Raw genomic sequence first — 27111 nt, 5'->3', positions numbered from 1 at the left:
CCCGCTCGCCGCAACTAGAGAAAGCCCACGCACAGAAACGAAGACCCAACATAGCCATAAATAAATAAATACATAAATAAAAATTTAAAAAAAAATTGAAGAGCAAAAGTATATTGCAAAATCATACAGAATAATTCCTTTTATATAAAATTAAACATGAAAAGTAAAATATCATTTATGGAGATGTATATCTGCAGTAAAACGATTAATTTTTTTAAAAAAGGAAAAGGGTGATAAAAAAATCCAGGGCAGTGGTTTATCTCCAGGGCCAGTGAGGGAAGGGGATGGGCTGCTGGTAATGCTGCATTTCCTAAATGACTGGTAAGCACAAGGGTATTCATTTATCATTGTTTGTTTTATCTTACACAAGTATGATACGTATTTTTGGATATTACTCAATTTTTAACTAAAAAAGAAATAACCCACCTACTGATGAAGCCAAACTCACAAAAATGAATCTTTAAGAAATTTAACATGTTCTCTGTTGTGCTTTTCCCTTCTGCCCAACACAGGGATGATGAGATGAACCCTACAATCTAAAAACAGTAAGTGGGGAGGATACAGAGAAGCAATTGAAGGAAACAAAAGCAAAAGTGGAAGTCCCCCTCTGGCAAGCAGCTCCAAGAAGACAGAGCTGGTGCCAGAATGGAAACCTTGGGACTCCAGTTCCTGCATAAAAAAATAAATAGAGGAACAAAAATAACACCCACATCTCCATGCTGGACAGCAGAAGAGCAAGAAGTTGCCAAACATTTGTTTTTTTTGTTTTTGCTAGATTATTTTTTACTCTCTAAATCTAAGCTCCTATATTCCCCTTCTTCCCTGTTTCTATATGTTAGAAGCTCAGTACAAATGAAATGAACAAACAAAAAAACAGAACAAAAGCATTAAGGCTGGATGCTTCATTTATTGTCAACAGGGATGTTTCAGATTATTGTTAAACTAGAAGGGACTCAATGCTTTAGAAACATCTCATCACTCAATTTAGTGATTTTCATATACTTTTGTTAGACTGCCATGCAGCAAAACATGGAACACCTCCCCAGTCCCCTCTACTTCTTCCATCTCTCATCAAGACAGTTTCCTTGTTCTGGTGAAGGGAAAACTGGATACAACTTCAGTATTTCTAGTCCTATCTGATGAATAATACTCAGCCCATTTCATCATCTGAGCCTTTAAGACATAATATCTCTTAAGGACCCTGTTAGATGGGGTTGGGGGAAGCGTCTTGCCCTGTGAAAACAGATTCATGCTAGGAGAGGTCAACAAAGACAATAAAATAAATATTTATTACATGCTTACTAGATGCCAGACAGAGTGTCAAGTAATAAATTAGCATTATCTTAATTAATTCTAATAATGAATCCTTCTGCAAGAGAGGTAGGTATTAATATCAACCCTAGTTTACAGATGAGGAACCTCTTGGAGAGGTTAAGTAACTTGCCCAAGGTCACACAGTTAGTAAGTGGTAGAGCTGGGAGCTAATCCAGGTCTAACACAGTATTCATTATCTTAATCCCTAAACTATAATGTCACTTGAGTATGGTGATAATAGAAGTAGTGAGAATCGCCAAGGTAATAAAAAATAAATAAAATTCAAGCTCATAACTTCTCAATCTGAGGTTACCAAAGGTAACCTCATGGTTTGGGTTGGGGAGAGTCTATGAATTATTTTCAACAATTCAAATAGTCTAATCCATGGGTTCTTTGTCTTTTGTGTGCTTTGGACCCCTATGGCTGTTTAGTGTAGCCTATAGATACCTCTCAGAATAATGTTTTTAAATACATGATTCACTCATATATATATTATGATACATATCATAATATATAGACATATATATTATAGATTACAAATGAAGCCATTACATTGAAATGCTCAAAACAGCTAAACATGAATTTGTGATACATCAACATACATCCTTCTATATGAACACATATAGAAGAGCAACCTGTGGGTCTGATAACTCCTGTAACTTTAAAGTAGTGATGGTCATAAGCACTGTTTCTAGCTATTTGCAACAGCATCTGTATTTGATATGAAAATATCTCTGCTTTCTATGGTGACAAAGTCAAAGGCACTGCTAATACTGCTGTGGTTTGTTGCTTACATTCATAATGGAAGGAAATGATGATTCAGTTAGAGGTTAGTGAAAATAAAGATGCAATTTCTTTCCCTTCTAAGTTCATTGACCCCTTGAATCCTAACCACAAACCCTTACCCCAGGTTAGGAATCTATTAAATAACCTAACGATCACCTAATGGAAGTGCTAAGTTTACTCCTGATAAGGCTTCAGTCTAAATCATTGCATTTTTATTTTTGCTTTGGCATGGAACTAATTGTATCAATCTATTATATCAATAGTATTTGATCAATAATTAATATCCAGAAACACACTGTGACTAGTGGGCAACATCTTTGCTGAGAACTCTTCTGGATGATGTTTACAGGGGACGCTGCTTGATCTAGTTGTATCTCTGTTGGAAAGTAACAGAAGACTTTGCCCATGAGGATCGCATCATTTCAGTATGGGACAGAATGCTGCTGGGAAAAGGAAGCTAATGTTTTGAGTAAATAAAAGAGTTCTTCTACGAGTCTAAATTACCAATGGTCTATCAGTATTTTGGGAGAACAAAGATCACTTGTAAACCTACAATGCATGGCAGGGAACTGAGGTTTAAAATTTAGTTTAAGGTTTTGGCTGAGAATTTCAGAGAACCAGAGACATACCAGTAAATACTGTTGACTAGAGGACACTTTTCTAAATGTGATGCTTCAGATCAATGGCTGGTTTGTTAAGAGTAAATCTATGTTCTCAGGTTTCTGGTTGGCCTGTAAGTAAGTAAAATAGGTCAGGATTTAGAGCACCCTTTAGGCATCAGAACGGAAGTTTATCCAAACGTAAGCCACACAGGATTCCTGCAAGATGGAAGCCATTTCCCTATCAATAGAGGAACAAAAGACATCACAGTTTAGGGTTCCCCCAAACCAGCTGCATATTAAATTCCCTAAGAAGATTAAATATTGATGATCAGGTCTTACCCCAGACCAGTAAAGTCAGAATATCTGGAAATAGGCCTTGGGAATCTATATTCGCAAGGGTTGAGACACAATGGCTTAGGAAAATGTAGTGAACAAGGATGGTTCCAAATTCCTTGCCGTTCTTGCCATCAGGAGGAATCTGGCCTTGCTCTGTGATTTGCTTTGACCAAGAGAATGCAATGGAAATAACAGTCTGGGGCTTTTGAACCCTGGCCTTAAAAGGATAGGCATTTTTTGCTTCTCAGTTTGGGATACCTGCTGCTATGCTGTGAAGTCCAGGCCAGGACACTACATGGTTAGAGGTCATATGGAGAGAGCGCTGGAGGACAGGAGATTCCCTTGGAGACTACCTAGGAGACTACCTTACCCAGCTTTAGCCAAACTCTCAGCTGAATGCAGCTGCGTGTGTGACCTCGGCCTACCCCAGTGAGAAGAACCACTCTACTGAGCCCATTCCACCCACATAATTGTGAGAAATAATAAATTATTGTTGTGGTAAGCCAGTAAGTTTTGGAGAGATTTCTTATTCTGTAATAAATAACTGAAAAAGGGAAATATTTCCTGACAATTCTTGATTCTTTTCCCTGAAAGATCTGTTGTTCCTATATTGGAATCTTGATGTGAACTGAAAAACAAGGCTGGATCCATCTTTCTAATGCAGATAGAAGACATAATGACACTAAGAGCTCAACTGAAAGCTTACGTTATGCAAACAAAGGAAGACCAATACCCCATGTGGCCTTAGGCAAACCACCAATGCCTGCTGCTGTCTATTCACCCACCCCCACGCAAATCCTGAGAGCTTGCAACTGCATTGTCTCGGTGGCCTTTGTGGAAGACAGATGCATCATCAGACAAGGATGGACTTGCGGCCCAGCTGTGGGAAGGTCCAGTCAGCAGCCGGCCTCCAGCTCCTTCGGGGTCTGCCTCAGCTGCAGGGCACAGCCTTTCCCCAAAATGATGCCCTTCCCGGGGCATCCCACATTTGGTGACTAAGTGAGGCGGGGGGGTATAAAGGCCTGATCATTTTTGTCTGATGTAAGATACTCTGATGGAAACTACTCTCTCTGGAGCTCCCTTGCAGGTTGGCCAAGGTTTGTCAGGCCTCTATCATAGTTTGGTTTTCTCATTTGCCAATTCTGCTTCTTACCCCTTCCTTTCTCAGGTGTTAATCCCTAATAAATATCTTGCACTCCAAACTTTGCCTCAATGCCTGCTTCTGGAGAATCCGAGAAGCTCTTGATGGCAAGTTTTATATTGAGGGCAGGGGTATGTTTTGATTGCTATGTCTGATTTTCTGCCCACAGTCTGATTCCCAAAAGTGGACAGAAGAACTTTCCCCAGGTCTGGAAGATAGAGACAAAGAACCCATGAATCAGGCCATCCCTCGTGGTAAAAATTAAGAGCTGGGAGAGAGATGAAGATTCTGTTTAACAATTTCTGTAACAAAGCCAAAACATTTTCCCAGGAATTAGCTGCATTTAGTAATCACTGTCTCAAATCTGTTTAACAGTCACTTTCCTCCATTAAATATTGTTTAAACTTCTCATGCCCTATCAATTAGTTGAATGCAATAGTTACATTTATTGCTCTTTGCTTACTCTGATTTTGTCAGTGCAACCAAGGACTTGCTGAACACCTTTCTGGAACTGTTGGTTTCTTCAGAAATAGTTTCTAATGCTCCCTAAGATGTTTAAAATTCTAAATTAAAAAAAAAAAAGAATTATCAGAAAGTTCAAGAGAGGCAGGTGGCCAGCTCGGTCATTCTCTCTGTGGATTATCCGTGCACATGATGATATCCTAGCCTGACCTTCCCTTCCACTCGAAGGACTGTGGTTATTCTTTTCTCCATTTTTTCAGTTGTGTGTAGTCAAAGAAACAAAATGGTTGATGTTAGTTTTAGAAAAGCACAATTAAGAAGCCGTAGTTGTTAATTGTTTTCTGTCTGCACACCAGGTTTTCCCCATCCTCCTATTCCGTGTAAGCACTCTGCTTTTCTTTAGAAAACAGCCTCTTCTATGTGGACTGGATGCACTGCCAAATACACTGGCCACCACCCACACTCTACCCACCTCTGTCACCACCACCACCAAGGGCAGACTTGTAGCCTTGGTCCAGTGGCCAACCAGAATATTCCATCCTTCCCGCTCCATGGCCTCCACGGGTACTTAAAGCACAGCGGTGCCGGGGAAAGGGCAACAATGTGGGCTGTCAAATCTCAGATACTATTACTATTTGAAGCCTTAATCAAGTTTTCCAGGTGAAACTTCTGTTTCTACATTTATAAATTAGTAAATACAATCACATAATTTACAGGGGAGCTATGAGTATTCCATAAAATGGTGGATAAGAAAGTGTGTGGCAGACCCACTGGCCTGAGGGCTTGCAAATGCTGAAGGATTGGTGGCCATCCTTAGCGTCTCCTTTGGCCTTCCTGACACCCCCATGCACCTGCGACCAGCCCACAGCCGGTAAGTGGCAAAACTGAAATTCACATAGGTTGGTCTAACTCCACAGTCCACCTTCCTCTCATTACCCCTCGCCTCCCATTGGTCACGACTCTCCAAAACAGTCAAGCTTTGAGGGTGGTGGGCTCCTTCCCTTGGTTTCTCTGTATGTAACCCCTAACAGAAGGTCTGATTCCTGTTGGAAACTCAGGCAGAAGCCCCTGAGAAGAGCGTGGCAGACCACAGTCCTGAGGACTCCATAAGCCAAACCTGGTTCAACGTCAAAGTATAAGTCATGGCTCAGGGCTTGTGCTTTTGGGGGCTGGGGGACTCGCTGTGGCTGCCTGAGGAAGGCACCAGGATGACACCAGCACGCCAGGTGCCCCCTGTGGATACTTAGCTTTCAAGCTGGTTTCACTACACAGGAAACACCATGTCTCAAACAGGGATCAGTCCTCACAGCTTAGACATTACAAAGCTTGTCTCCTCTATTCAGGACCTCAGAATCAAGTATCAAGAAGGTGGTCTCAGGAAGGAGATGGAGAACCTTCTTCCAATACAGCTCCTAACATGACTCCTTATTTCCTGGGGATCCTCCTTCTCTGACCTCTTTCTACCCTGAATTCATCCTATTGCTGCCATTTTAAACTTTCCAAAGCTTTGAAAATGTGCTTAAACATCTTCCACGGTGACAAACACTGTATGCTTCCACTTATATGAGATACTTAGAGTAGTCAGATTCATAGAGATGGGGTAGAATGGTGGTTGCCAGGCTCTAGGGAAGGGTAATGGGGAGCTGGTGTTTAGTTACAGAGTTTCAGCTTTACAAGAGGAAAAGAACTGTGGAGATGGATGGTGTACAACATTATGAATGCATTAATACCACTCAACTGTATACTTTAAAATGGTTAAGATGTCAAATTTTGTTATGCATATTTTATCACAATAAAATAAATTGGAAAAAAAAAACCCTTCAGTGGCCCCCCACTACTTAAACAATGGAACACTCACCCCTTTGCCTACCATCAAGGTCCCATGATCTCCTTCCAGCTTCTCTCCCAGCTTTCACCCTTTACGCTCCAGATTAGAAACCAGACTGTGTGCTCTGCCTGTACCCTGCCCTGTATGCTCTCATTCTGAGGCTCTGCCCACCATGTTTCCTCTGTTCATTTTAGCCAATTTCAGCATCTGTTCTTTTACTAACATCAGAAATTTCCAGGTAAAGCTATAACCTTTCTGAACACTGGATGAACCTTGCCTCACCACCTACTGAGCTCTAGCACCTTTTTAAAAATCCCGATACTCTGTCTGTCTGTAGAAGGGCACATGCATGTAACTTAACAGCTAACACTGGAAGTAAAATACATTATTTCTCAGGCCTGCTTTAATTATGGCAGATATGTATGCAGGCTCCAATTTTAACTGTACTAATTTACTACTGCCAATCCATCATTCCAGAGGTGGGTGCCCCTGTGAAGTAGAAAACCTCTGGGCTGGAAGCCAGGGGGCCTAGAATCTAATCTCAGCTCAGACATAAAATGGGTAGGAGACTTTGGAACAGTCACTTAAGCTCTGGGCTTCAGTTTCCCCACCTGGAAAATGAGATCTAAAATTTGTTTCAACTGGAAAATGCTACCTAGAGTATGGAGATAATCCATCCTGTAATTATTGAATAACCTAAGCTGATATTGATAATGAAAACATAAAATAAAATTAATGATGACTCAAATTGCAATCAGGAAAACACAGTTGTTGGAAACAATGCAAAACTCATGGCAGAAGAAGCTACACCCACTATGATCGCATAGGAATGAAAATTGACCAGGGACTCAAGTCTTCCTTTTAATGTTTACATGGAAAATAATTAATCTCCGTAAGAATATTTTCATTGAAATAAAGATAGAAAAAATGCTTTTCCCAGAAAGTGTAGCTTCATGAAGTTTTTTTTAGAAAGATGTTTTTAAAGAAATTCATCAGTGTTATTATTCTGATTAAAATTTTATATTCTGATTAAATTTTATATTAAATGTGGCATCAAAGAGTCTTTGGAGTTGAAATGACAATTCAGTGATGTAAGAACAAAATGTCCTGCATTTCAAAAGCAGTGGCAACATCAAAACAGATCATGAACAGAAACTGTGACATTTGGAGAAAGGCAGAGAAAGACCCCAAAAGGAGCAGCAGGGTGCCCTTGACAGTGATGGACATGGGTTGTCACCAGCTAGGGGGAGAGAGAGGATTAGGCCTTTGATCTATACTGCAACACTATTGAGTCATACAAACACACACATCACACTCTGAAGGCAACTATCTATTCTATATTGCTTGCAAACTGAGCCCCTCCGGACATTAATGAAAAATATATTTCAGATCTTTCTTTGAAGATATCTTAGAGATAACTCAGTTCAAACCTTGTATTTCACAGATGAACGAACTGAGGCTCAGAAAAGCCTATGACTTCCCAGGTGATATAACAAGGGAGGGTCCAAGTCTTAGAATGGCACAGATTGTGGAGGTCAGACCAACAAGGGGCAACAAATAGCACCCTTTCTTCATCTGATCTCCGAAGGCTTGATGGAGCTGGTTGGTTTTCCTGGGCCTCCCTTGATGGAGAAACTGCTCCCCATCTCCGTACCTTGACACTCCCCTGGGAGATCTGTCATTCCTTTAAGTGGACAGTTTAGGGAACCATCCGGAGACAAGTCTACTTTGGTTTCGATTTTTAAATTAAGAGCTGTGGAGTTTGGCAGAGAGTGAGTTTTCTTTTTTGGCAGACACATACACATGCTTCTGTTTTGTGTGTCAAATGCTAAAAAGCCAAGTCCATGGTTGAGGCCCGTTTCTTTCATTATCAGATGCCTGACATCTGACCAGTATCCTTAGTCCACAGAGAATGCCTTTGTGAACACCAGAGCTCCTTTCCCTCCTTCATCCCTGCCCTTCCCCCCAATCTCCACACACCACCCCCAATCCTACGCTGAGGCATTAGGGGAAGGAGCGCTGCCAGCACTGTAAAATCACCTACATAAAATGCAGATCCCTCGCCGCTGTGTGGTAAAACACTTCTATCACAAACATATGTGGGCCTCGCTTCTTTTGTTAGCTGGTTTTGGGCAGCCACAGGAGTGTCATTTCATCTCTCAATGTGTTCTGCGTTCACCAGAAGAGTCAGCGGGCTCAGTGTGATATTTGCCACAAGTCTGAGTGGTGGTCAACCCGTTTTCCCACCTCTATGGTCCAGGCTGCCCTGCAGCCCCAATCTCGCCTCCCAAGATGGGCATTCCATGCACAGCGCCGAGCAGGACACGTGTGATGCCAGGCACTGGAGCGTTTCACAAGGAAGGTCCAGGGGACATAGAATAACAGGTGGCTGAGGCAGCCATCAAAGGATCTGGAGGACATGCTGAGTGCGCCTGGTGGGATTCTCATCATAAAGCAGTGCGGCGGACAGGGGGTTAAGGACGTGCCCATCGCTCCCTGGCAGCTTGGCATGCATGTTTACCCTTAATGGCCTGAATACTAACATTCCAACTTTCCTCTAAGGGAAAATCAAACATCTTCCCTGATCTTGACTTTTACCATTTATAATTTTCCTTTTTTTGTGTATATTCTTATAAGTGATCCACAGTAACAATAATAATAGCAAATGTTTCCTGTGAGTCAGGGACTGCTCTAAGCTAATTAGCTTATTGAATCCCCTCAATAATTCTATGAGGATACTACAGACTGAGTGGCTTAAAGAACAGAAATTTCTCACAGTTTTGGCATCTGGGAAGTCCAAGATCAAGGTCCTAGCTGACTGGGTTTCTGATGAGAGCTCTCTTCCTGGCTTGCAGATGGCTGCCTTCTTGCTGTGTCGTCACATGGCCGAGACAGACAGAGGGCAAGCTATCTCTCTGCGGTCTCTTCTTAATCCCATAGAATCAGGGCCCTGTCCTTATGACCTCATTTAACCTTAATTACCTCCTTAGACGCCATATCTCCAAATACAGACACATCCTAAGTTACGTCTTCAACATCCTAAGTTAGGGAGACACAATTCAGTCCATAACAGGTAGATATTATTACTACCCCTATTTTATAGGAGATGAAGTCATGGTATAGAGAGGTGAAAAACTTGCCCAAGGTCACATAGCTATTAAGTAGAAGATTAAGGAGGCAAACCATGGTCTTCCTGACTCAAATACTCTATTATAGTACTGAGGACACTGGAACACTCTATTATAGTATTCGAGGCCACTAGAACACTCTATTATAGTATTAGAGGCCACTGTAACACTCTTATTATAGTATTAGAGGCCACTATAACACTCTATTATAGTAATGAGACCACTATAATACTCTATTATAGTACTGAGACCACTATAATAGTCTATTATAGTATTAGAGGCCACTCCATAGTGGTCTCTAACAACTCTGTTACATAGTCTCTGCATATGTTATAGGTATACGCATGTACAACACACATACACAAACACATATCCATACAACCTAATACTGTATACAGTTTTATTCAGTAACAATGATCATTCCTAAACTAGTCAGTAGTTGAGGTAAAAAAAATCTCCCCATCAGAAAGATGTCTACAAGCAAATTTTTCCTTGTGGGAGAAAGAACTCAATTAAGAGTGTGTGTGTAGAGGGTAATGATACCAAAGAGGATAGCATGAATATATTCAGAATTTGTACTGGAAGGGATCTCAAACCAGAGCAAGAAGTTTAGAGCTCTGTCTATGGGATGTGATTAACTTTCTGAGTACAAACTCTACCCTGACCCACCAGGTCCCGTATGATATGGCCGCAGCCAATCCTCCATCTTTGCTTCCCCTCTTTCCCTATTCCTCCCTCAGATCCACTGGCCCTCCTTCCTTTCCTCAGGCACATCCAGCTTATTTCTGCCCCTTGGCACATTTAGACATTCTCTGCATGGAAACACCGGCCCACATCTGCACATGGAGGCTGCTTCATGTCCTACTGTCTCACCTCTTCAGTGAGGCTTCTGGGATCCACCATCCAAAGTAGTCCCTGTACCAGCTCTTTCACATCATCCAGTTTTATTTTCTAGCATGATCTGATTTGTGAATGTCTATATTTGCTTATTTTCTGCCTTTATTTCTTCACTCCTCTGAGTAAAATCTCCTTGAGAGAGTAGACTTTATTATCATATTCAGTCTGCTGATCTTATAGCAGCCAGACCATCCAGTCAGTGAATGGGTGGATGCAGTCAGAAATAAAAGAGTGTGGGCATTTCATTATTAAACTAATATTTCTTCATTTCTAGCCACAGGCAAAGTATTACTGTATTCTAATCATGGGAGGTAAGTTTAGAACCTCATGAGTATTGACAAATATCTTTTTTTTATACTGCCCCTAAGGAACGCCTAACAAATGTCTTTCAAACATGTGAAAAGATTAAATAAACAAGTTTTTTTCTGGAGTGTTTCTCTTCTCTTCTATTTAGTTAACATTCTCCACCTTACTGGCAATTAAAAATCAGAGGCAATCTGACAGACATAGGCACACAGGCTCTGGGAACAAACTGAATAAAGTTTGAATCCCAATGCTGTCACTGGATGATTCTGGATTAACTGTTTACCTTCTCAGAGTCTGTTTCCTCATATGTAAGTAAAATGGAAATTATATTATATAATTTTCAGAGGTTATTCTGATAATATCCATGAAGTACCTATCACAACAGCTGGCACATATTTAGTGTTCAACAAACGAAAGCTATCTTTATCATTATTGAACTTAAATATAGGTAGATGAGCCCATCCCTTATAACTCAGGTCTTTTATTTGCCTCTTCTCTTTCATTTATTTTGCACACAAAAAATCATAATCTATCTTTTGCCTGATGTATTTACATAGTGTATGTAGATCAGTAGGACTACTGATACACATGATATTAGTTGGAAAATTAGCTTATAATTAGTAATAATAATAACAGCCACAAAAGAAAACAACCTTACGTGGCCAACAAGAGGGTAATTAAGAAAATTAATTTTATCAATTCAATGGAGTATTACTTAAAAATAAGTTAAGAATCTATACTGTAACTTTGAAAATATGTATGACATAATGTTAAAAGAACAAAACAGCAAGTACCACATCCTGTACGGGCAGAGACACTTGTTGCTCTCAATCCTCCTACTAAGAAAAACTAGAGAAGCTGGACAAAATACAGAACACACGCACTTGAAAATCCTGAGGATCACCCAAGGCAGCCAGGGTATAAGGGGTGTATTAGTTTCCTATTGTTGCTATAACAAACCACCACAAATTTAAGTGCCTTAAAACAACAATAATTTCTTATTTTATAATTCTGGAGGTCAGAAGTCAGAAATGGTCCCACTGGACTAAAGATGTTGGCTAAGCTAACTAAGATGTTGGCAAGGTTCCATTCCTTCTGGAGGCTCTAGGGGAGAATCTGTTTCTTTGTGATTCCTAGTTTCTAGAGGCTGCCTGCATTCCTTAGCTCATGGTCCTTCCTCTATCTTCAAAGCCAGCAACACAGCATCTTTGCAACCCTCTCTGGCTCTGACTCACCTGCTTCCCTCATTCACTCATAAGGATCTTTGTGATTATACTCGCCCATCTGGATAATCCAGAATAATTTCCCCATCTCTGGGTCAGATGATTAACAACCTTATTTCCATATGTAGCCTTAATTCCTTCTTTCCATATGATACAATATATTGACGGGTTCCAGAGATTAGGGGGAGGGTCTCTTTGGGGGCCCATTATTCTGCCCACTACAAGGGGCCACGCTTGCAAACTGAAGGAGAGGGCAACAAGTGGAGTCTGGCATTCTCTGGCCCTGTCCGCATCAAAGCAATGGTTGATTCAGCGGCCAAGAGGCTACAAAACCAAGCATAAAGTGGTAGTTAAGAGACTGGAAACTTGAATGGAGCTTTGGGAGACAAAAAGTACAGATTTAAAGTCACTCAATTCCAGACTTGATAAAGGTGCTTGCCTCTATTCTAATTGCCTGACAGAAGCAAAGCAAAATCTCTTTGAAGGTAAATATCATCAGCCAAAAACTCAAACTATCTCCATAATTTTACCTGTTTAATGTCTGACATTCAACTGAAAATTTCTAAGCATATCAGGAAAAAGTACCAAATTACCATATAAAAAGAGAATAAATAAATCTCATGAACACAAAGCTGAGCAAACATACCACACAGGAAAGAGTACATACTGAATATGTCCATTTATAAAAATTCAAAAACTTGCAAAAGTAATCCAGGCTATTAGAAGTCAGGACAGTGGTTACCTTGGGGAGGAGGGGAGTAGTGACTATGGGGCGGGAGGGGGAGGGGCACTGGTTCTATTCTATTTCTTTATTTAGGTAACAGTTACAGGGGTATGTTCACTTTGTAAAAATTCATTTACCTGTATATTGTGACTTGTTCACTTTTCCATATTATGTTATAACTCAGTAAGTGTTTTTTTAAGTAACGAAGTAGAATCAACCTTATATTACACTGTTAAAATTATGCAAAAACCTGTACCTGTGCACATATGAATCAATTAAAATGCAATTTCAGATGTTGAAATTGTTGAATTTTTTCTTTTTCTCTTTTTAAAAAATATGTGAATTGCTATATAATTTGTGTTACTTAAAAAGAGACAAATAAACAACAAAATTAAGTCCAGATTATTTTCTGCAACTGAAGAGCCTCCACTTGTCCAGGAATTTCAATATTTTGGAATCTGTCTTCAGAGTTAACTATTTATTGTGGTCCCCAACTCAATACCAGATTCAAGATCGCTCAAGTTTACAGAAGCAGCCGGGGCTGACAAGGCACTTTCCATCCTCTCTTGAGATCTCTCTGCATGTAAACAGACACTTCTTTCTGTCCTTCCCTGTCCCATTTTCAGACTTCATATATATACTGCCAGAACTGTTTCCTGCTCTGAGTCATTTAGTTTGCCATTCCACCAGTAGTTAATTCTTTGGTATAATTTACCTTGATTTAGAAACTGTAACATTATAACTTTTCCAAGTTTACCTTCACTTGAGCCCAGAAATATGTCTCTCAACTGTTTCCATTGTCCAAGGTAGTTAACATTTTGTGTAATATTTAAATTTCTGTTAAATTTCATGTTATTTAATGGTTAGAATGACTAGGGTAGGGTAGGAAGGCTACCTTTTCACATGAGAATACCCGTAATTTCTGCTGGACCTATCATGTTTTTAAACATAAATGAGTAATTCAGGTGATAACCCAGTAGGCCCTGATAAAATACTTTGTGATCTCTCATTTACAATCCCAAAGCAAAGTACTTTTAAAGTAGCATTCCTATGATTAATTTCTGTTTGGAGCATGGATTTGCCTAAAGGAAAACTCAAGCATTAGAAAGCTATTCTTCCAAATACTTGGAGGTACAGAATTGAGGTCCCAGTGTTGCCTCACATAAAAAATTGGGGAATAAAATCAAGTCCAGAAGAATAAATTTTTCCTCTTGAGACTAACTAAGCAAAACTAAGGGGGCTTTCTTAATTTCTCCAGAAACTTTCTGGAGGTAAACAGTGTAATCATCGTGTAAACATTAAGGAAGACCTATTCATCTTCGAGGAGCTGAGACCTGCAAACTGGAGAAGCAGTGGACAGGCTTGGCCAGAGTAACATCTGACCCCTAAAGGAGAGGTCACACTAGGACATCAGATAGATTTTGTCCTGGGGCTCCATGTGTAATACGTGAATGTGATCATAGGTTTGCCAGAGGAGATTACATTGAATCTTCCTCATGTAATTTGTTCACGCTCTCTTTTGTTCCCCCAATAGACCAATTCTCTCATTAATGATTCACCTTTTGGGGTTGGGTATTATCTTTTTTTTAATCTTGGTAATTGTCACCTTATCTGTTAAATAATACCTACACTATTGTCTGTCAACTTCTGTCTTAAACATTGAGTATTTGTATTTTAATATGAACTCAGACCACCCTTCCCCGTGGAAAGGAGAGCAACAGAAGACACCTTTTGGTTGTTGTATGACTTTGCTTAAGGCTGACCATGTCTTATGGGTATTCGGGCTTTCATTTCAATCTCATCATCCCATTCTTACAACCTGCGCGCCGGGAAGCATTTTCATACCTGATAGAAGCTATCCACTTGCCGTACATAACCAGCCACTTCAGGATCAGATTTAAGGACCTTCCAAACTTTTCTTTCTGCCTTCTTATAATCCTGGGATCCTTTCCAGTTCATGGCCATCAAGGAGCGCTCTGTCAGGGGAGCTGCCACAATGATGTCCAGTTGGCCGTTGTAGATTAGAACCTGAAATGAAATTGAGCCATGGGCAAATGCAGGATTCAGCAGGGGAAGCCAGTCAATGTATCTAGGTACAGATAGTGCACACAAGAGAGAAAAGGGAATGTTAGCTGCTCTGGGGCGCTGCTCAGAGACGCCAACCCAGGAACTCAGTAGGGTCACTTTCTTCCAGTTGGCTACATATACCAACAACCTGAAATAAACTCAAGCCTTGTCTCAACCACTGCATTCTTCCAAAAGTTTGCTTCTTCATAGGAATCTGCATACATCTCTCTTGTTGCAAAAGCATTTGTGCTGTATTACCCAGCAATATAGGTTTTACTTGCATGTATGGCTATGTTAAGGAAGAAGACTGTGGTTACAGTTCAGTGGAACTAAGGAATGGTACACACTAGGATTGTCATGAAGCCTGCATTTGATTATCTTCACTTTTCAGGCCCTGCAGCAGCTGGCAAGCTGGGCATTCCCTCGTGGCTGCTGCTAATCCATGTTGCTTTCCCCTCCTACATTTCAGTGACAACTATAATTTTTTGAGGCAGACAGATAGATGCAGGTGCCTCAAATTTGTTATTTGTTGGAGGCAACCATGTCTGCTATGCCACTTCCAAAGACCTCCTTTCTTAAATATGATAGCCACTTGTCAAAAATGAGGAACGTCCTTCAAAATGCCTAAGATAACATTTTTTTTTAGCCAAGTTGATGGGTACTGTAGGAGAAACTCTGAGGCAACTCTGGTCTTTTCTTCCCAAACAGCTTTCAAGATATTCAGATAATACCCAATGCTGCTGAAGTTGTGAAGCTACTGGGGACAGTGTGAATGGCATTACTCTTCAGGAAAGCAACCATCACTTTTTAATGCAAAGACTTTATAATGTTGAGACTTTGTCCCAGTAATCCCAGTTTGTGGAATAAACTCTATGAAAATAAGCCCAAAGAAATAAAAAAAAATTATTTAACAATATTCACCGAAACTTTATTTATTTATTTATTTATTTATTTGTGGTACGCGGGCCTCTCGCTGTTCTGGCCTCTCCGGTTGCGGAGCACAGGCTCCGGACGCGCAGGCTCAGCGGCCATGGCTCACGGGCCCAGCCGCTCCGCGGCATGTGGGATCCTCCCGGACCGTGGCACGAACCCGTGTCCCCTGCATCGGCAGGCGGACCCCCAACCACTGCGCCCCCAGGGAAGCCCACTGAAACTTTATAATGACAAATTTGAACACAGTCTAAAAGTTCCATATTAGTGAGTGGTTAAATAACCACGGTACAGAAATTCTATGGGATATTGCAAAGCCATTTAAACTGTTGGACTACAAAGTTGTCACCTCATTCTCCTTAAATCCAGCCTCTTTCTCCTGAATTCAGGGAGATGGCTATCTTAAGCTTGTGTTCCTCATCCCATTTTTCATTCCAGAAGTGCACATTATGGGGCTCACTGACTTTATTTCCCTGCTCTTTGGATCTGTGCTCTTTACTGCCTGTTGATAAAGTCTGAAAATTATTGCCTCATATACTATGCCCATCTTATATCTGTTTATAGTGTAAGTGCAAACTCAGTGGATGATAATGCCAGAAGAATTCTGATTTTTAAAAAAATTGTTCATCATCAGCTTTCTCACAAAATAGTTGTGGTTCATTTATTCTCGGTAAATAAATTTTTTTTGTGTGGTAAAAATAAATAAATAAACTGTTGGACTAAACCACGAAGCAATGTGGAAAATGCTTATCACATAATGTTAATTATGAAAGCTGAATGCCAAATATATATCCCAATTATGATATATAACATACTTATGACATATGACATACTTATTTACATATATGGAATGAAACTTTTAAAAAAAGGAACAGAGTTGATTAATTTTGGTGGTGGAAATCTGAGTAATTTTCCCCTTTGTTTTCTACTCTCCTTAGGCTATTTTTTACACTTGTTGATTCTCATAAGGTATTGTCACTTCACCACCAACAAAGAGATTTTCTTCAACTCCATGCTACCTTTGATCTATTTGGAAGCTCTGGTTTGACTCAAGTGAAGACCTTTGGTTGAATCCTCAAACTGGATATAAAATGTTTCACTGCATGTTTCCATCTCTGCCCTCCTGGTACAGGCTTCTTAAAAGGCTATACATAATTAAAAAGCCCAGGACTTTTACACACTCCAAATCCTCAAGCAGCAGTGGGCCAGGATTCAGCCTAAGATGAAAGAGCCCTGGGCCTCACCTATCGGAACACAGGGTCTTTCATGTTACTCAGTCATCAGCACCACATCCACTCTCCTATGAAGACCCCCCCCCTTACAGAAAATCCTGATGGATTTAAAGCCTCTTTCAAAAACTCAACTATAGCAATAAAAATTTGCATTGTTTATACAAAGAAATTGCCTCAAAGACCTTGAATACTTATGGCCCATGCAAAACTCCTACAGCTGTTCTGCCAACAGTATGGAAACAATTACACATGATCTGTACCAGGAAACAAGGCTTAAATACTTCATCATTCTAGGAAGGCCTGATTATAGCTGATTAACGAAGATAATCATCTATAAAGGAATTCTTCTAGAATTCAGTGAAAAGATGCTGATTAACTAGCACACACACAAGTGTATGTAGCCATCTTTCTTCTTCGTGGCTACTCTGTGAAGCTTGCATCTTTCTGAGTGTCATCAGGAAATTGTTACCTTACTATCATCAGGATATTCTGAAACTGATTTGAATTTTCATCCTTGAGGGATGATAGCAAAATCCACAGGTTACAGCAAAAACAGGCTGATATGTACAGCATTAGGGTACACGTTTGTTGAAATGAATTGAAACGAAGCCCATCCCTGAGCCATTTCCCTTGTTTTTCAAGGCATCATAAACAAGAATACTAACACTCCAGAATGAGGCAGTGAAGGGCTGGACTGCATAATTTTGTGCATGTGATGTGCAGAAAACCTACTTTCGGGGACAAATGGAAATCCTTCCTTTGCAAAGCAAGGAAAACAATTTTAACTACTAAAGGGCACATAAGTCAAATGAAACAAAAAAAGAAATCAGGTTAATGATCAAGCGAAGTGATTTCAGAGCTGGCATTTAAGGCTGCCTTAAATATAAGAATTCCAGAGCTTCTATTTTTATCTAAATGTCACATTTACTCTCTTCAGCCCCCACAGGAATATCCCAGTTGGGTGCCTCCAGGGCTGGGTGAGTGGGTGAGGTATCCCAGGATCTGGTGACAGTGAGCTGAGAAGCCAGGTGGGTGTAGCACAGGGCTGGGTGGTTCTGAAGCTGGAGGGCACGTGTTGGCCCACCCACATCCTGAGAGACAGAGAAGTTCCAGGACAAGGCTTAAACCGCAACGGGTTGGCCACTTACGAAGGATCTGCACACATTCGCCCACTTCTTCCTGGTGGGGTGATCTGTCCCAGTTTGCCCTGGACGGAGGAGTTTCCCAGGATGCAGGGCTTGCAGGCTAAAACTGGGACAGTCTGGGGCAAACCTTCCCCTGAGGCTTGCTGGTATTTTAAGCAACAGGGTGTAAAGACAGAGAGGTGGAGACAGAAATGAATGCAGCTTTTAGCTACGCTTCCCTTGTCAGGAGTGACTTTAACAAAACAAGGGGCAGGGAAAGCGCTGGTTGGAGTAGGTTTCCAGGGACACACCAGGCAGCACCCCTGAACAACTAGTGTCCTCACTTTCCTTTCTGGTCAGCTGTGAGGCCTCAGTTAAAGAGCAGAGGCACTCCTTTTAGAGAATTTGCTTTTCTTTTACTACGTAAGAGGTCTGACTGGTTAGTTTGTTGAAATTGATGGTGATGTGAAGACATGGAAAAATACTTATTTAAAAAATCAATGAAAAACTATGATCCCACTGTTCATGCTCTATAATTACTATATTTTATGTGGTTTTTTTTTGTTGTTGTTTTTTTTTTTTTTTTTTTGCGGTATGCGGGCCTCTCACTGTTGTGGCCTCTCCAGTTGCGGAGCACAGGCTCCGGACGCGCAGGCTCAGCGGCCATGGCTCACGGACCCAGCTGCTCCGCGGCATGTGGGATCTTCCCGGATCGGGGCACGAACCCGCGTCCCCTGCATCGGCAGGAGGACTCTCAACCACTGCACCACCAGGGAAGCCCTATAATTACTATATTTTAAAAGGATGCTTCAAACTTGGGAAAAGAATACATCAAAATACTAGCAGTTAAGGAAGTCAAAATATGGGCGATTTGTTGTTTTTTTTGTTTGTTTGTTTTGTTTTTTGCGGTACGCGGGCCCCTCACTGCTGTGGCCTCTCCCTCCCGTTGCGGAGCACAGGCTCTGGACGCGCAGGCTCAGCGGCCATGGCTCACGGGCCCAGCCACTCCGCGGCATGCGGGATCCTCCCGGACCGGGGCACGAACCCGCGTCCCCTGCATCGTCAGGCGGACTCCCAACCGCTGCGCCACCAGGGAAGCCCGGGCGATTTGTTTTAACTTGGCTATTTTCTAAGTTTTTGGGGTATGTTGGGATGCTTCCATAACGAAAAAATAATAAAAAGAACGATAACACTAAGAGGTTGGACACCTCAATTTGGCAAAAGATGGGTCTTTATTGGGGAATAATTTGTGCTAACTCAAGTATTACTAGCTCTCAGTTTTTTTTCATGACAACTAGGTAAACAGCATAACTTTAGTTCAGTCATAGATGATCTTAAAAACTCATTCCAGAATTCAAGCATTTACAAAAGATGGCACTAGGTGATCTCGATTACGAGCATCTCTCTTTTTCTCTCTTTTTTTTTTTCAAAAGGAAGAGATGAGGAAATCATTTTTTTACTGTTCTTTACTTTTCAAAGTGTTTTCATGTACACATGGCTTTATTCACATCCAGCTTCACAGGGTGGGGATGAGAAGTATTACAAGGCCCGCCTCCACTTTACTGTAAAGGAAATCGTGACACAGGGAGGCGTCAGAATGCATCCTAGATCCCACACTTCCGAACTCCTTCCTAAAACGCCTTAAGAAAGGAGCTAAATTCCTGCAAACAACAAGCATTTACTGACTCCCCACAGCTACATGTTTAAGTGCTACTCCAAGCCTTAAGAAACAGAGCGTTGGTGGAGAAGGAGACATAGTTCACATCTCCGGTTCAGAAACAATCTCATCTGTTTGTCCAACTCTGGAGACATCTCTCATTCCTCACTTTGGCTCTATGGACCAGGATGTGTGCAAGGACATTACTCAGCTGGCAACAGATGCCTCACTTCTGTTATAGGGACGGGCCCTGATTAAGCAGCTGTGGAACAGCATCAGCTCCTGAAGAACAGAGCTCTCTTAGCCCTCACTCCACCTGCAGCCCCTGCACAGTGCCTGACACCCCATAAGACGTAAGGACACTTGCAGAGTAGAGGCAATTGTGCTCTTTAAAGGCTTTCTGTAATGCTGTATAGTGATTGCCGTTTTGTTTGGCCCAGGTCCACTCCCCCTTCCCCTGGTAACTGTATTCCCATTCCCTCAATGGATACAGCCCTAGTGGAGGCTGGCGATCAGTGTTCTTCCTCCTCTATGCAAGGGATGCGCATGTGACCTAAGCTAGGGCACTCAAATGCTCTCTCCCTAGAATTTGGATTGTGGACAGAATGACACAGGGTTCCCTGATGAGTCTGCCCATTAGTTTTGCTACCTGGATCCCCAGAGTTTTCCCTGGCCCCTATCTTTCCTCACTCTAGTTTTTCAGTCTGTCCATGAATTCTGTGACCTATCCTGTCTTCTGACCAGTTCTTTTCATGCTTCAAGTAACCACAGTTGCTGCTGTTGCTAAAAGCATGAAATCCAAACTCATACACCATTGGACCAGTGCCTCGCATGCCCCAGCATGCAGTAACTGGGAATTCTTGGACATGTGGTTTAACCTCCATGAGTTGTGGTTGCCTTTCCTGGACATGTAGATGTGAGACCTACATCTCAATGTAGTGAGAATTAATGAGAAAATATGAACAGGGTTCTAAGCACAGCACTGGATACAAATTGGGGGAGTTAGGTAAAAATAGTCCTCCTTTTCAAGTAGGTTGATAATGTGATAATGACTTGGAAGACTGACTCAACAAAGAACTTCTTCTAGAATAAACTTTCAAAATATGCAGATGGTCCTTCTGTGTCAAATACTTGGTTGTCAGTCTCACTCTTTTAGACAAAGGCCGACAGTAGGAGGGAATCCAGCCAGGGTAAACCTGAACTCTACGTACTCAAATGCATGAAATAACATGCCTTTCATGACTAATTTTACACACATTGGGCATGGTGTCTCAGCAGTCTTTTCTTGGTACTCAGAGCCATAAGTCTATAAATTACCCTTTAAAAGGAACTTGTAATTTTGAAGCAGCCCAAGAAATTTCCCCATACCTAAATGCTAGAAAAGTATGGTTAAGAGTATAGCTTTTAAAAGGACATTTTGGAATAGTAGAACTCTCTCATTGTTCTTATTATGTTGCAGGAACTGTGCTAAGCGTTTTACATCCATGATTTCACAACAGCCCCAGAAGGCAAGTGTTATTTATGCCATTTTAGGAACAAAGGGACAGAGATGCAGGGAGGTGAGCCAGCTGGTAACAGAGATTCAAGTTCAGATCTGCCTGAGTCCAAAGTGTGTGCTTCTAACCCCTCTTCCACACTGCTCAGTGTATTCCGCTCCCTCCGCTGCCCCCGGCCCAGAGAATACACTGAACAGGTGGTTTATTCTTTGTAATTACACATGCAAGGAGCAAACTTAAATGTAAGCATGACTCTTTGGAATGAAGGATGCATGTGTATAGTTAAGAGCACAGGCTCTGTAGCTGGGTTTGAACCCAGCTCTGCCACTTACTAGCAGGATTACCTTGATTAAGTTACATAGCCTGTCTAGAGGTCAGTTTCCTCATCTGTAAAATGGATAGAAGAAAACATGTATGAGAGAGAGTCAATGGGAGAATTACATAACATAATGCATGTAAGCTCTTTGTGTCCCAGGCACATAGTAAGTGTTCAGTTAACACTAGCTATTATTATCATCGTATTTGAATAATTCAACATAGCTATTCAAATAGCTCCACAATTTCCAAATGAGATGTTACCTGTGGATTTCAATTGTGATTTTGGAGGTAAGAGTTAGAATAACTGTTAGGATGGCAAGAGTTCTAATGTAACTGCACTAGGTTCTCAATTTCATAAAACAAATGGCAGGGGCTTATAAAAGTCATATGACACTTGCAGACAGGAGTCTTGATCTCCAGCCCTGGCTCAGCCTCCCAAGGCCTGTGCTACTGAGTGCCTTGGAGCTGTCATCTACACACTCTGAGCCTTAATTTTCTCCTCTGTGAAGTGGAATATCTACATCCTAGAGTTCTTGGGAGGACCACATGGGATACTAGTTATAAAAATATCTTATAAGCTGAAGAGCAAGGTTTTATTATTGTTTTTGTTACTCTTTATTAAGAATAATCTGAAAACTAAATTTCTATAGTGGTGTGCAAACGTTTTCAATTGGCTGCATTTAGCTTGCAGATATATTCATCTAGGTCCACATGGTGTTGTTATTGTTTTTGCAATTAGATGCTATCATTTAAATACCCAGAGATCTGACCACGGCAGGCCTATATTTCCACCCGGCCACAATGAGTGCAGGCTGTGCAATAGTTATCTCCCTAAGACACAGTCCTACCCCTTCCTGAGTGTCCTTCCCTCACCCCCAACAGAGGTGCAAGGGCAGCTGTCATTTATTCAATGCTTATGCTATCGTTCTTCTTAGAAGAGAAACATATTCCTCTGTATCCCTGTCTCTGTCATGGGTAGAAAAGAAAGATCAGTAAGTCTCAATCCAACTCTACTCATTCATTTCATTTTCTTCAGCTAAGTTTCACTTCCATCTGGAAAGGAAGTGGCCTTTTGTCTGAGCTGGAGAAAAGAGTTCGTGTTCACTTATACATGGAATGTATTTGTTTGTTTATTTAATCTGCTCATGTGAAATTTCTATTTATTCGACAGTAAATCTTTGTGGTGAGCCTAAGGATTGGGCACCAAGAGAACAGACATGAAAAGATGTGACCCTGTCCTCCTTATACTCCAGATATTTTTTTAACTTTTCAATATAGTGAATAATCAAAAGAGGAAAAGCAAGTTTACTCTTTCGTTCTCTAAGTTTTCCTTAAAAAGAGGACTTTAAAAAAGTCAGTTTCACTTAAATCTTTGTAAAATCTAAATCATTTTAACATTTCAAACCATAAACTTTTCAGGTTCTGGATGTACATAAATCAGTAGTTTTTTCATGGATTTCACCCTCTCAGCAAGAAAACCTCCCTCTAGGAAAGACCTAGTGAACAGAATCAGATGATGATTAACCCTATTTTACACAGTATAAGCTTCTGAAGGATATTTTCCAGGCAGATATAAAGCATCCAATTGTGTCAGCTAAAGATAGCTGCATGCCAGTTTACCTGCCAACTCAACTAAGAAGATCCCACACCCTCTAAACTCAGATTTTGACTTCAAGTAAGTTTGGGGGACAAGGGATGATACTCAAAGGAGAAAAGAGACAACTGTGTTTTTGATGGTGCCTGCGAACACTTGAAAGAAGGGGTTTGGGGCAAAAATGTATATAAATGTGCATTTTGTTATATTTTCATTGTTGCCTGTATTAAAGCATAAGACTGAAAATAAATCACATGAGGCCCACTTTCTGGTCTAAACTTTACCTTTTTAAAACTCCAAACCGAAACACACGTGTTGCTGACAGAGAACACAAAGCCTTTCTCTTTAAATCCCCGATACCTCCCCTACTTATTAGGAAAATTACAGAGATGCCACAGAAGGAGGCTTTGGTCTCTCAGCACAACAGGAAAGCAAACTGAGCTTTTGTGAGAAGGCTGGATTTTTGTTGTTGCGTTTTTAAACGAAAGATTTATGCTTATATTTTGGCCCATTTACAATCCATCATAATACTTTGCAGACAAAGTTATGCTCTTTTCCCAATGATCCAGTGACCTTAATCTCTAACATTTTGTGGTTTCCTGTTTGGGGAAACAGCCTAAGCTATTCCAGGCTGCACAGCATTCCCAGTTGGCTGCTGTCTGTCTTAGTTTTGAATGTTCTCCTGTTCGCTAATCAAAAAAAAAAATTTTTTTTTTTTTAAAAAGAAGCCTTCCCTACAGATGCTAAATCAATGAAACTCCTACAAAGCAGCCCTCCACACTTCCTCTTCTGGCTGCCTTACCTATCATTCTTCTATTACAAACTCCAACATAGCCAGGAGTTCTTTCTGCCTGGAGCAGTTAGCATGACCCACCAGTAACTTTCTCCCAAATAGAAGAGAATTAATTTCATTAATATCCAACTCAACCCAGGGCAATTGCCAAGGGTTTCTCAAAAGCTCAGCTGCAAAAGAAAAACAATTTCAGCTATATAGTATAACGTTTAGCAATTTTCCCCACTGGAGGCAGAGTTGTTATTCTTCCAGGAACAACGCCTGGGCCCCAGTTGCCCGTCGCTCGCACTTTTGGCCCTACTGCTTCCTGGTGACTTTGCAGGGATATAGGGCTATAACACTCAGGAAGCCTGAGTCCCCAGGGCCTGCCTGGAGGAGACTGTGGCAGAAAAATAATGCCAGCATTGAATGAAACAGTAGTCACTTCTGCAACCATGTCGTTCTTCAAATGAGACATATTTTGCTTCCAAGTTTAAGGAAGACAAAGAAAGAGAGAAAATGGACTTAGAATAAACACCCCCATGTTCGTGCCATTCCCCTACCAGCTGGTTTTGCCAAGATGAGTAAAGAAAAATGAGAGTGGGGCAGGGAGTTTGAGTGAGTGTCCAGTGATTACACAGATAATAGTGAGTGTCCAGTGATTACACAAAGAAAATTATTCCTGCTTTCTTGCAACTTAACTCTAAATAATTTAGTTGCTTTTAGAATGGAACAAGAAGCAAAGCCAACTTGAAAATAATCCAGTGAGCCATCACTCCAACCCAGGGATCTTTGAAAAATTTTAACTACCTAGAACAGCATAGTTAACATGACTTTTAATAATGACCCAGGATAATATTTTCCTCCCATTTGAATAGAAGAGTCCTGGGGGGCCCACTCTAGGGGGTCCTTTGCTCTGCTTCTTGTTTCAGGGTCTGTTCTCATAGCCCTTTTCTGATCTCCTCACCTCTAACCATCACCTCTCACCTACTGTCCATCCTCAGTAACTGGATTTAATGAACTCAAAGTGCTCCAGGAGCAGGCCTGCCTCTCCCCCAGACAAGTCTCTCCAGAGAGGAGCGTCCTCCCTGGTTGTCAGAATGTCAGCTTCAAGGTCCTGCCAAGGGTCCTCTCCAAACACTGCCCCATGCTTGCCAATGTTATCACTCTACTAAAAGTGGGCTGAGGAACCAATTTCTTTATCTTTCCACATTATTAGATGTACTTAATTAACCAGTACACATTTGCACATAAAACAAACCAACAAGAAACATCCCCAAAAAGCAAACAAGAATTGCTATAATTTATAATATTTAAGTCTATAGGAATTGGCTCACACTCATCAATACAGTAGCCACTGGCCACACCTGGCCAGTGAGCACTTGAAATGTACCTAGTCCAAACTGAGATGTGCTGTAAGATACACACCGAATTGTGAAGACTTACTACAAAGAAAAGAATGTATAATCTCTCAAGAATTTTTTAATATTGATTAAATGCTGGTATGATAACATACTGGATATACTGGGTTAAAGAAAACATGTTATTAAATTAATTTCATCCGTTTCTTTTGATATTTTTAATGTGCCTTCTAGAAAATTTAAAACTCTATATGTGACTAGCATTTCTATTGGACAGCAGCCATATACCTTGGATTTGGTATATCCTGCAAAGAAAACTGGTCCCTTTGTCAACAGCTGCCAAATGACAGCAGTTAACTTCCAAGGACAGCCACTCTTAGAGGAGTGATCTGCAGTTCATGAAGCTGGATGAAGCAAATCAGAAAGAACTTCCTATGGAGGAGTGGAAGATGCTCCTACAGTCTCAATCATTATGGCAGAGATAGGTAGGAGCTACAGGAAAACCCCTTGTCATCAAGTCCCCCTCCCAGCATCCCGTTCCCCAACATTATTAACATCACTCAAGTTCAAAAAAACAATAGTTGTCGCCATAAAATTGAAAGGATTCACCAAGGATTCTGAGGGTGAACAAAACCTGAAAGCTGAGCCCCCGCCACTAAACAGTGTCACTGCTGCTCTACTACCCGTTGTGCCCAGGGAGGACAGGGAATGACCTCCCTGCTGAAGTTATCCTGAGGGCCAGCTGAGAGCAGAGTGGTCTTGTTGCAGGAGGAATGCTAAACCACCTGGAAAAAGCATTAATGTAGAGGCACCTGGAAGCTCCCAAAGGACTATAAACAGTGGGAAGAGAGGCCTTAGAGAGGCCGTAGAGTACTCACCAAGCAGCAAGGTGCAGCTCACTTTGGATTCGGGCTGGCCTTTGAGACAAGTCGACCCACTTCTCCCATAACAAATTTTCCTTCCAGCTTGAGAAAATTCTAGTTCTCTGTGGATGAAGATTACTTTGCCTTTCTCTTAGGAGAGGACTAGAGTGACAGTAAGTAGGCCCTCATCCAAAGAGCCAGAGAGGGCACTTCTACAAGTCTAATTCCTACCTGTTGTTATCAATCTCCAGGTGAGCAGCAAAGTAGGTGAAAAGTTTCCAGCCAGGCTGATCTCACGAAAGAAAGCAAGTGACTGGTTGTACAGCTTACTTTTCTTTATCAAAAAATTTTTTTAAAAGTCTAAGTGGGGCTTCCCTGGTGGCGCAGTGGTTGAGAATCCGCCTGCCAATGCAGGGGACACAGGTTCGAGCCCTGGTCTGGGAAGATCCCACAGGCCGCGGAGCAACTGGGCCCGTGAGCCACAACTACTGAGCCCGCGCGTCTGGAGCCTGTGCTCCGCAACAAGAGAAGCCGCGACAGTGAGAGGCCCGCGCACCGCGATGAAGAGTGGCCCCGCTCGCTGCAACTAGAGAAAGCCCTCGCACAGAAACGAAGACCCAATGCAGCCAAAAATAAATAAATTTTAAAAAAAGTCTAAGTGGTGCTCTGGCTCTTTATGTTTTCATCTCCATGGGAAAACCTGGTATCAGTCAGGTTGCAAGATTCTCTGCCCCATACTCTCAATAGTGATATTCACCAAGGTCCCCTCATTACTTTGCAATTAGGGTTTTTTCCTCCCCCAAACACAACTCCCCCTTATTTGGTAAGGAAAGCATCCCTTTCCCTTTTCTTCCTAGAGAACGTCAAACGGTCTCAAAAGGATTGTACGTGTCCCTGTATCAAACAGGGGGGCTGTCAGGAGGCTGAAGACACAGACTTGAAGGTGCAGA

At 41.4% G+C, this 27111-nt stretch overlaps 1 protein-coding gene across 1 annotated transcript in view; it reads right to left on the bottom strand.

Annotated features, from left to right (window-relative positions):
* The window catches only part of CPVL (carboxypeptidase vitellogenic like), a 108579-nt gene that overhangs the window by 11585 nt on the left and 69883 nt on the right, over nucleotides 1-27111 (bottom strand). Inside the window, exon 12 of the mRNA XM_024130372.1 lies at nucleotides 14593-14775. Coding sequence (XP_023986140.1) covers nucleotides 14593-14775 — 183 coding nt within the window. The remainder of the gene's footprint in view (nucleotides 1-14592; nucleotides 14776-27111) is intronic.

Source organism: Physeter macrocephalus, chromosome 5 (assembly GCF_002837175.3).
Source record: "Physeter macrocephalus isolate SW-GA chromosome 5, ASM283717v5, whole genome shotgun sequence".
In the NCBI taxonomy this organism is placed as follows: Eukaryota; Metazoa; Chordata; class Mammalia; order Artiodactyla; family Physeteridae; genus Physeter; species Physeter macrocephalus.
This window is presented reverse-complemented; position numbering and strand designations above follow the sequence as displayed.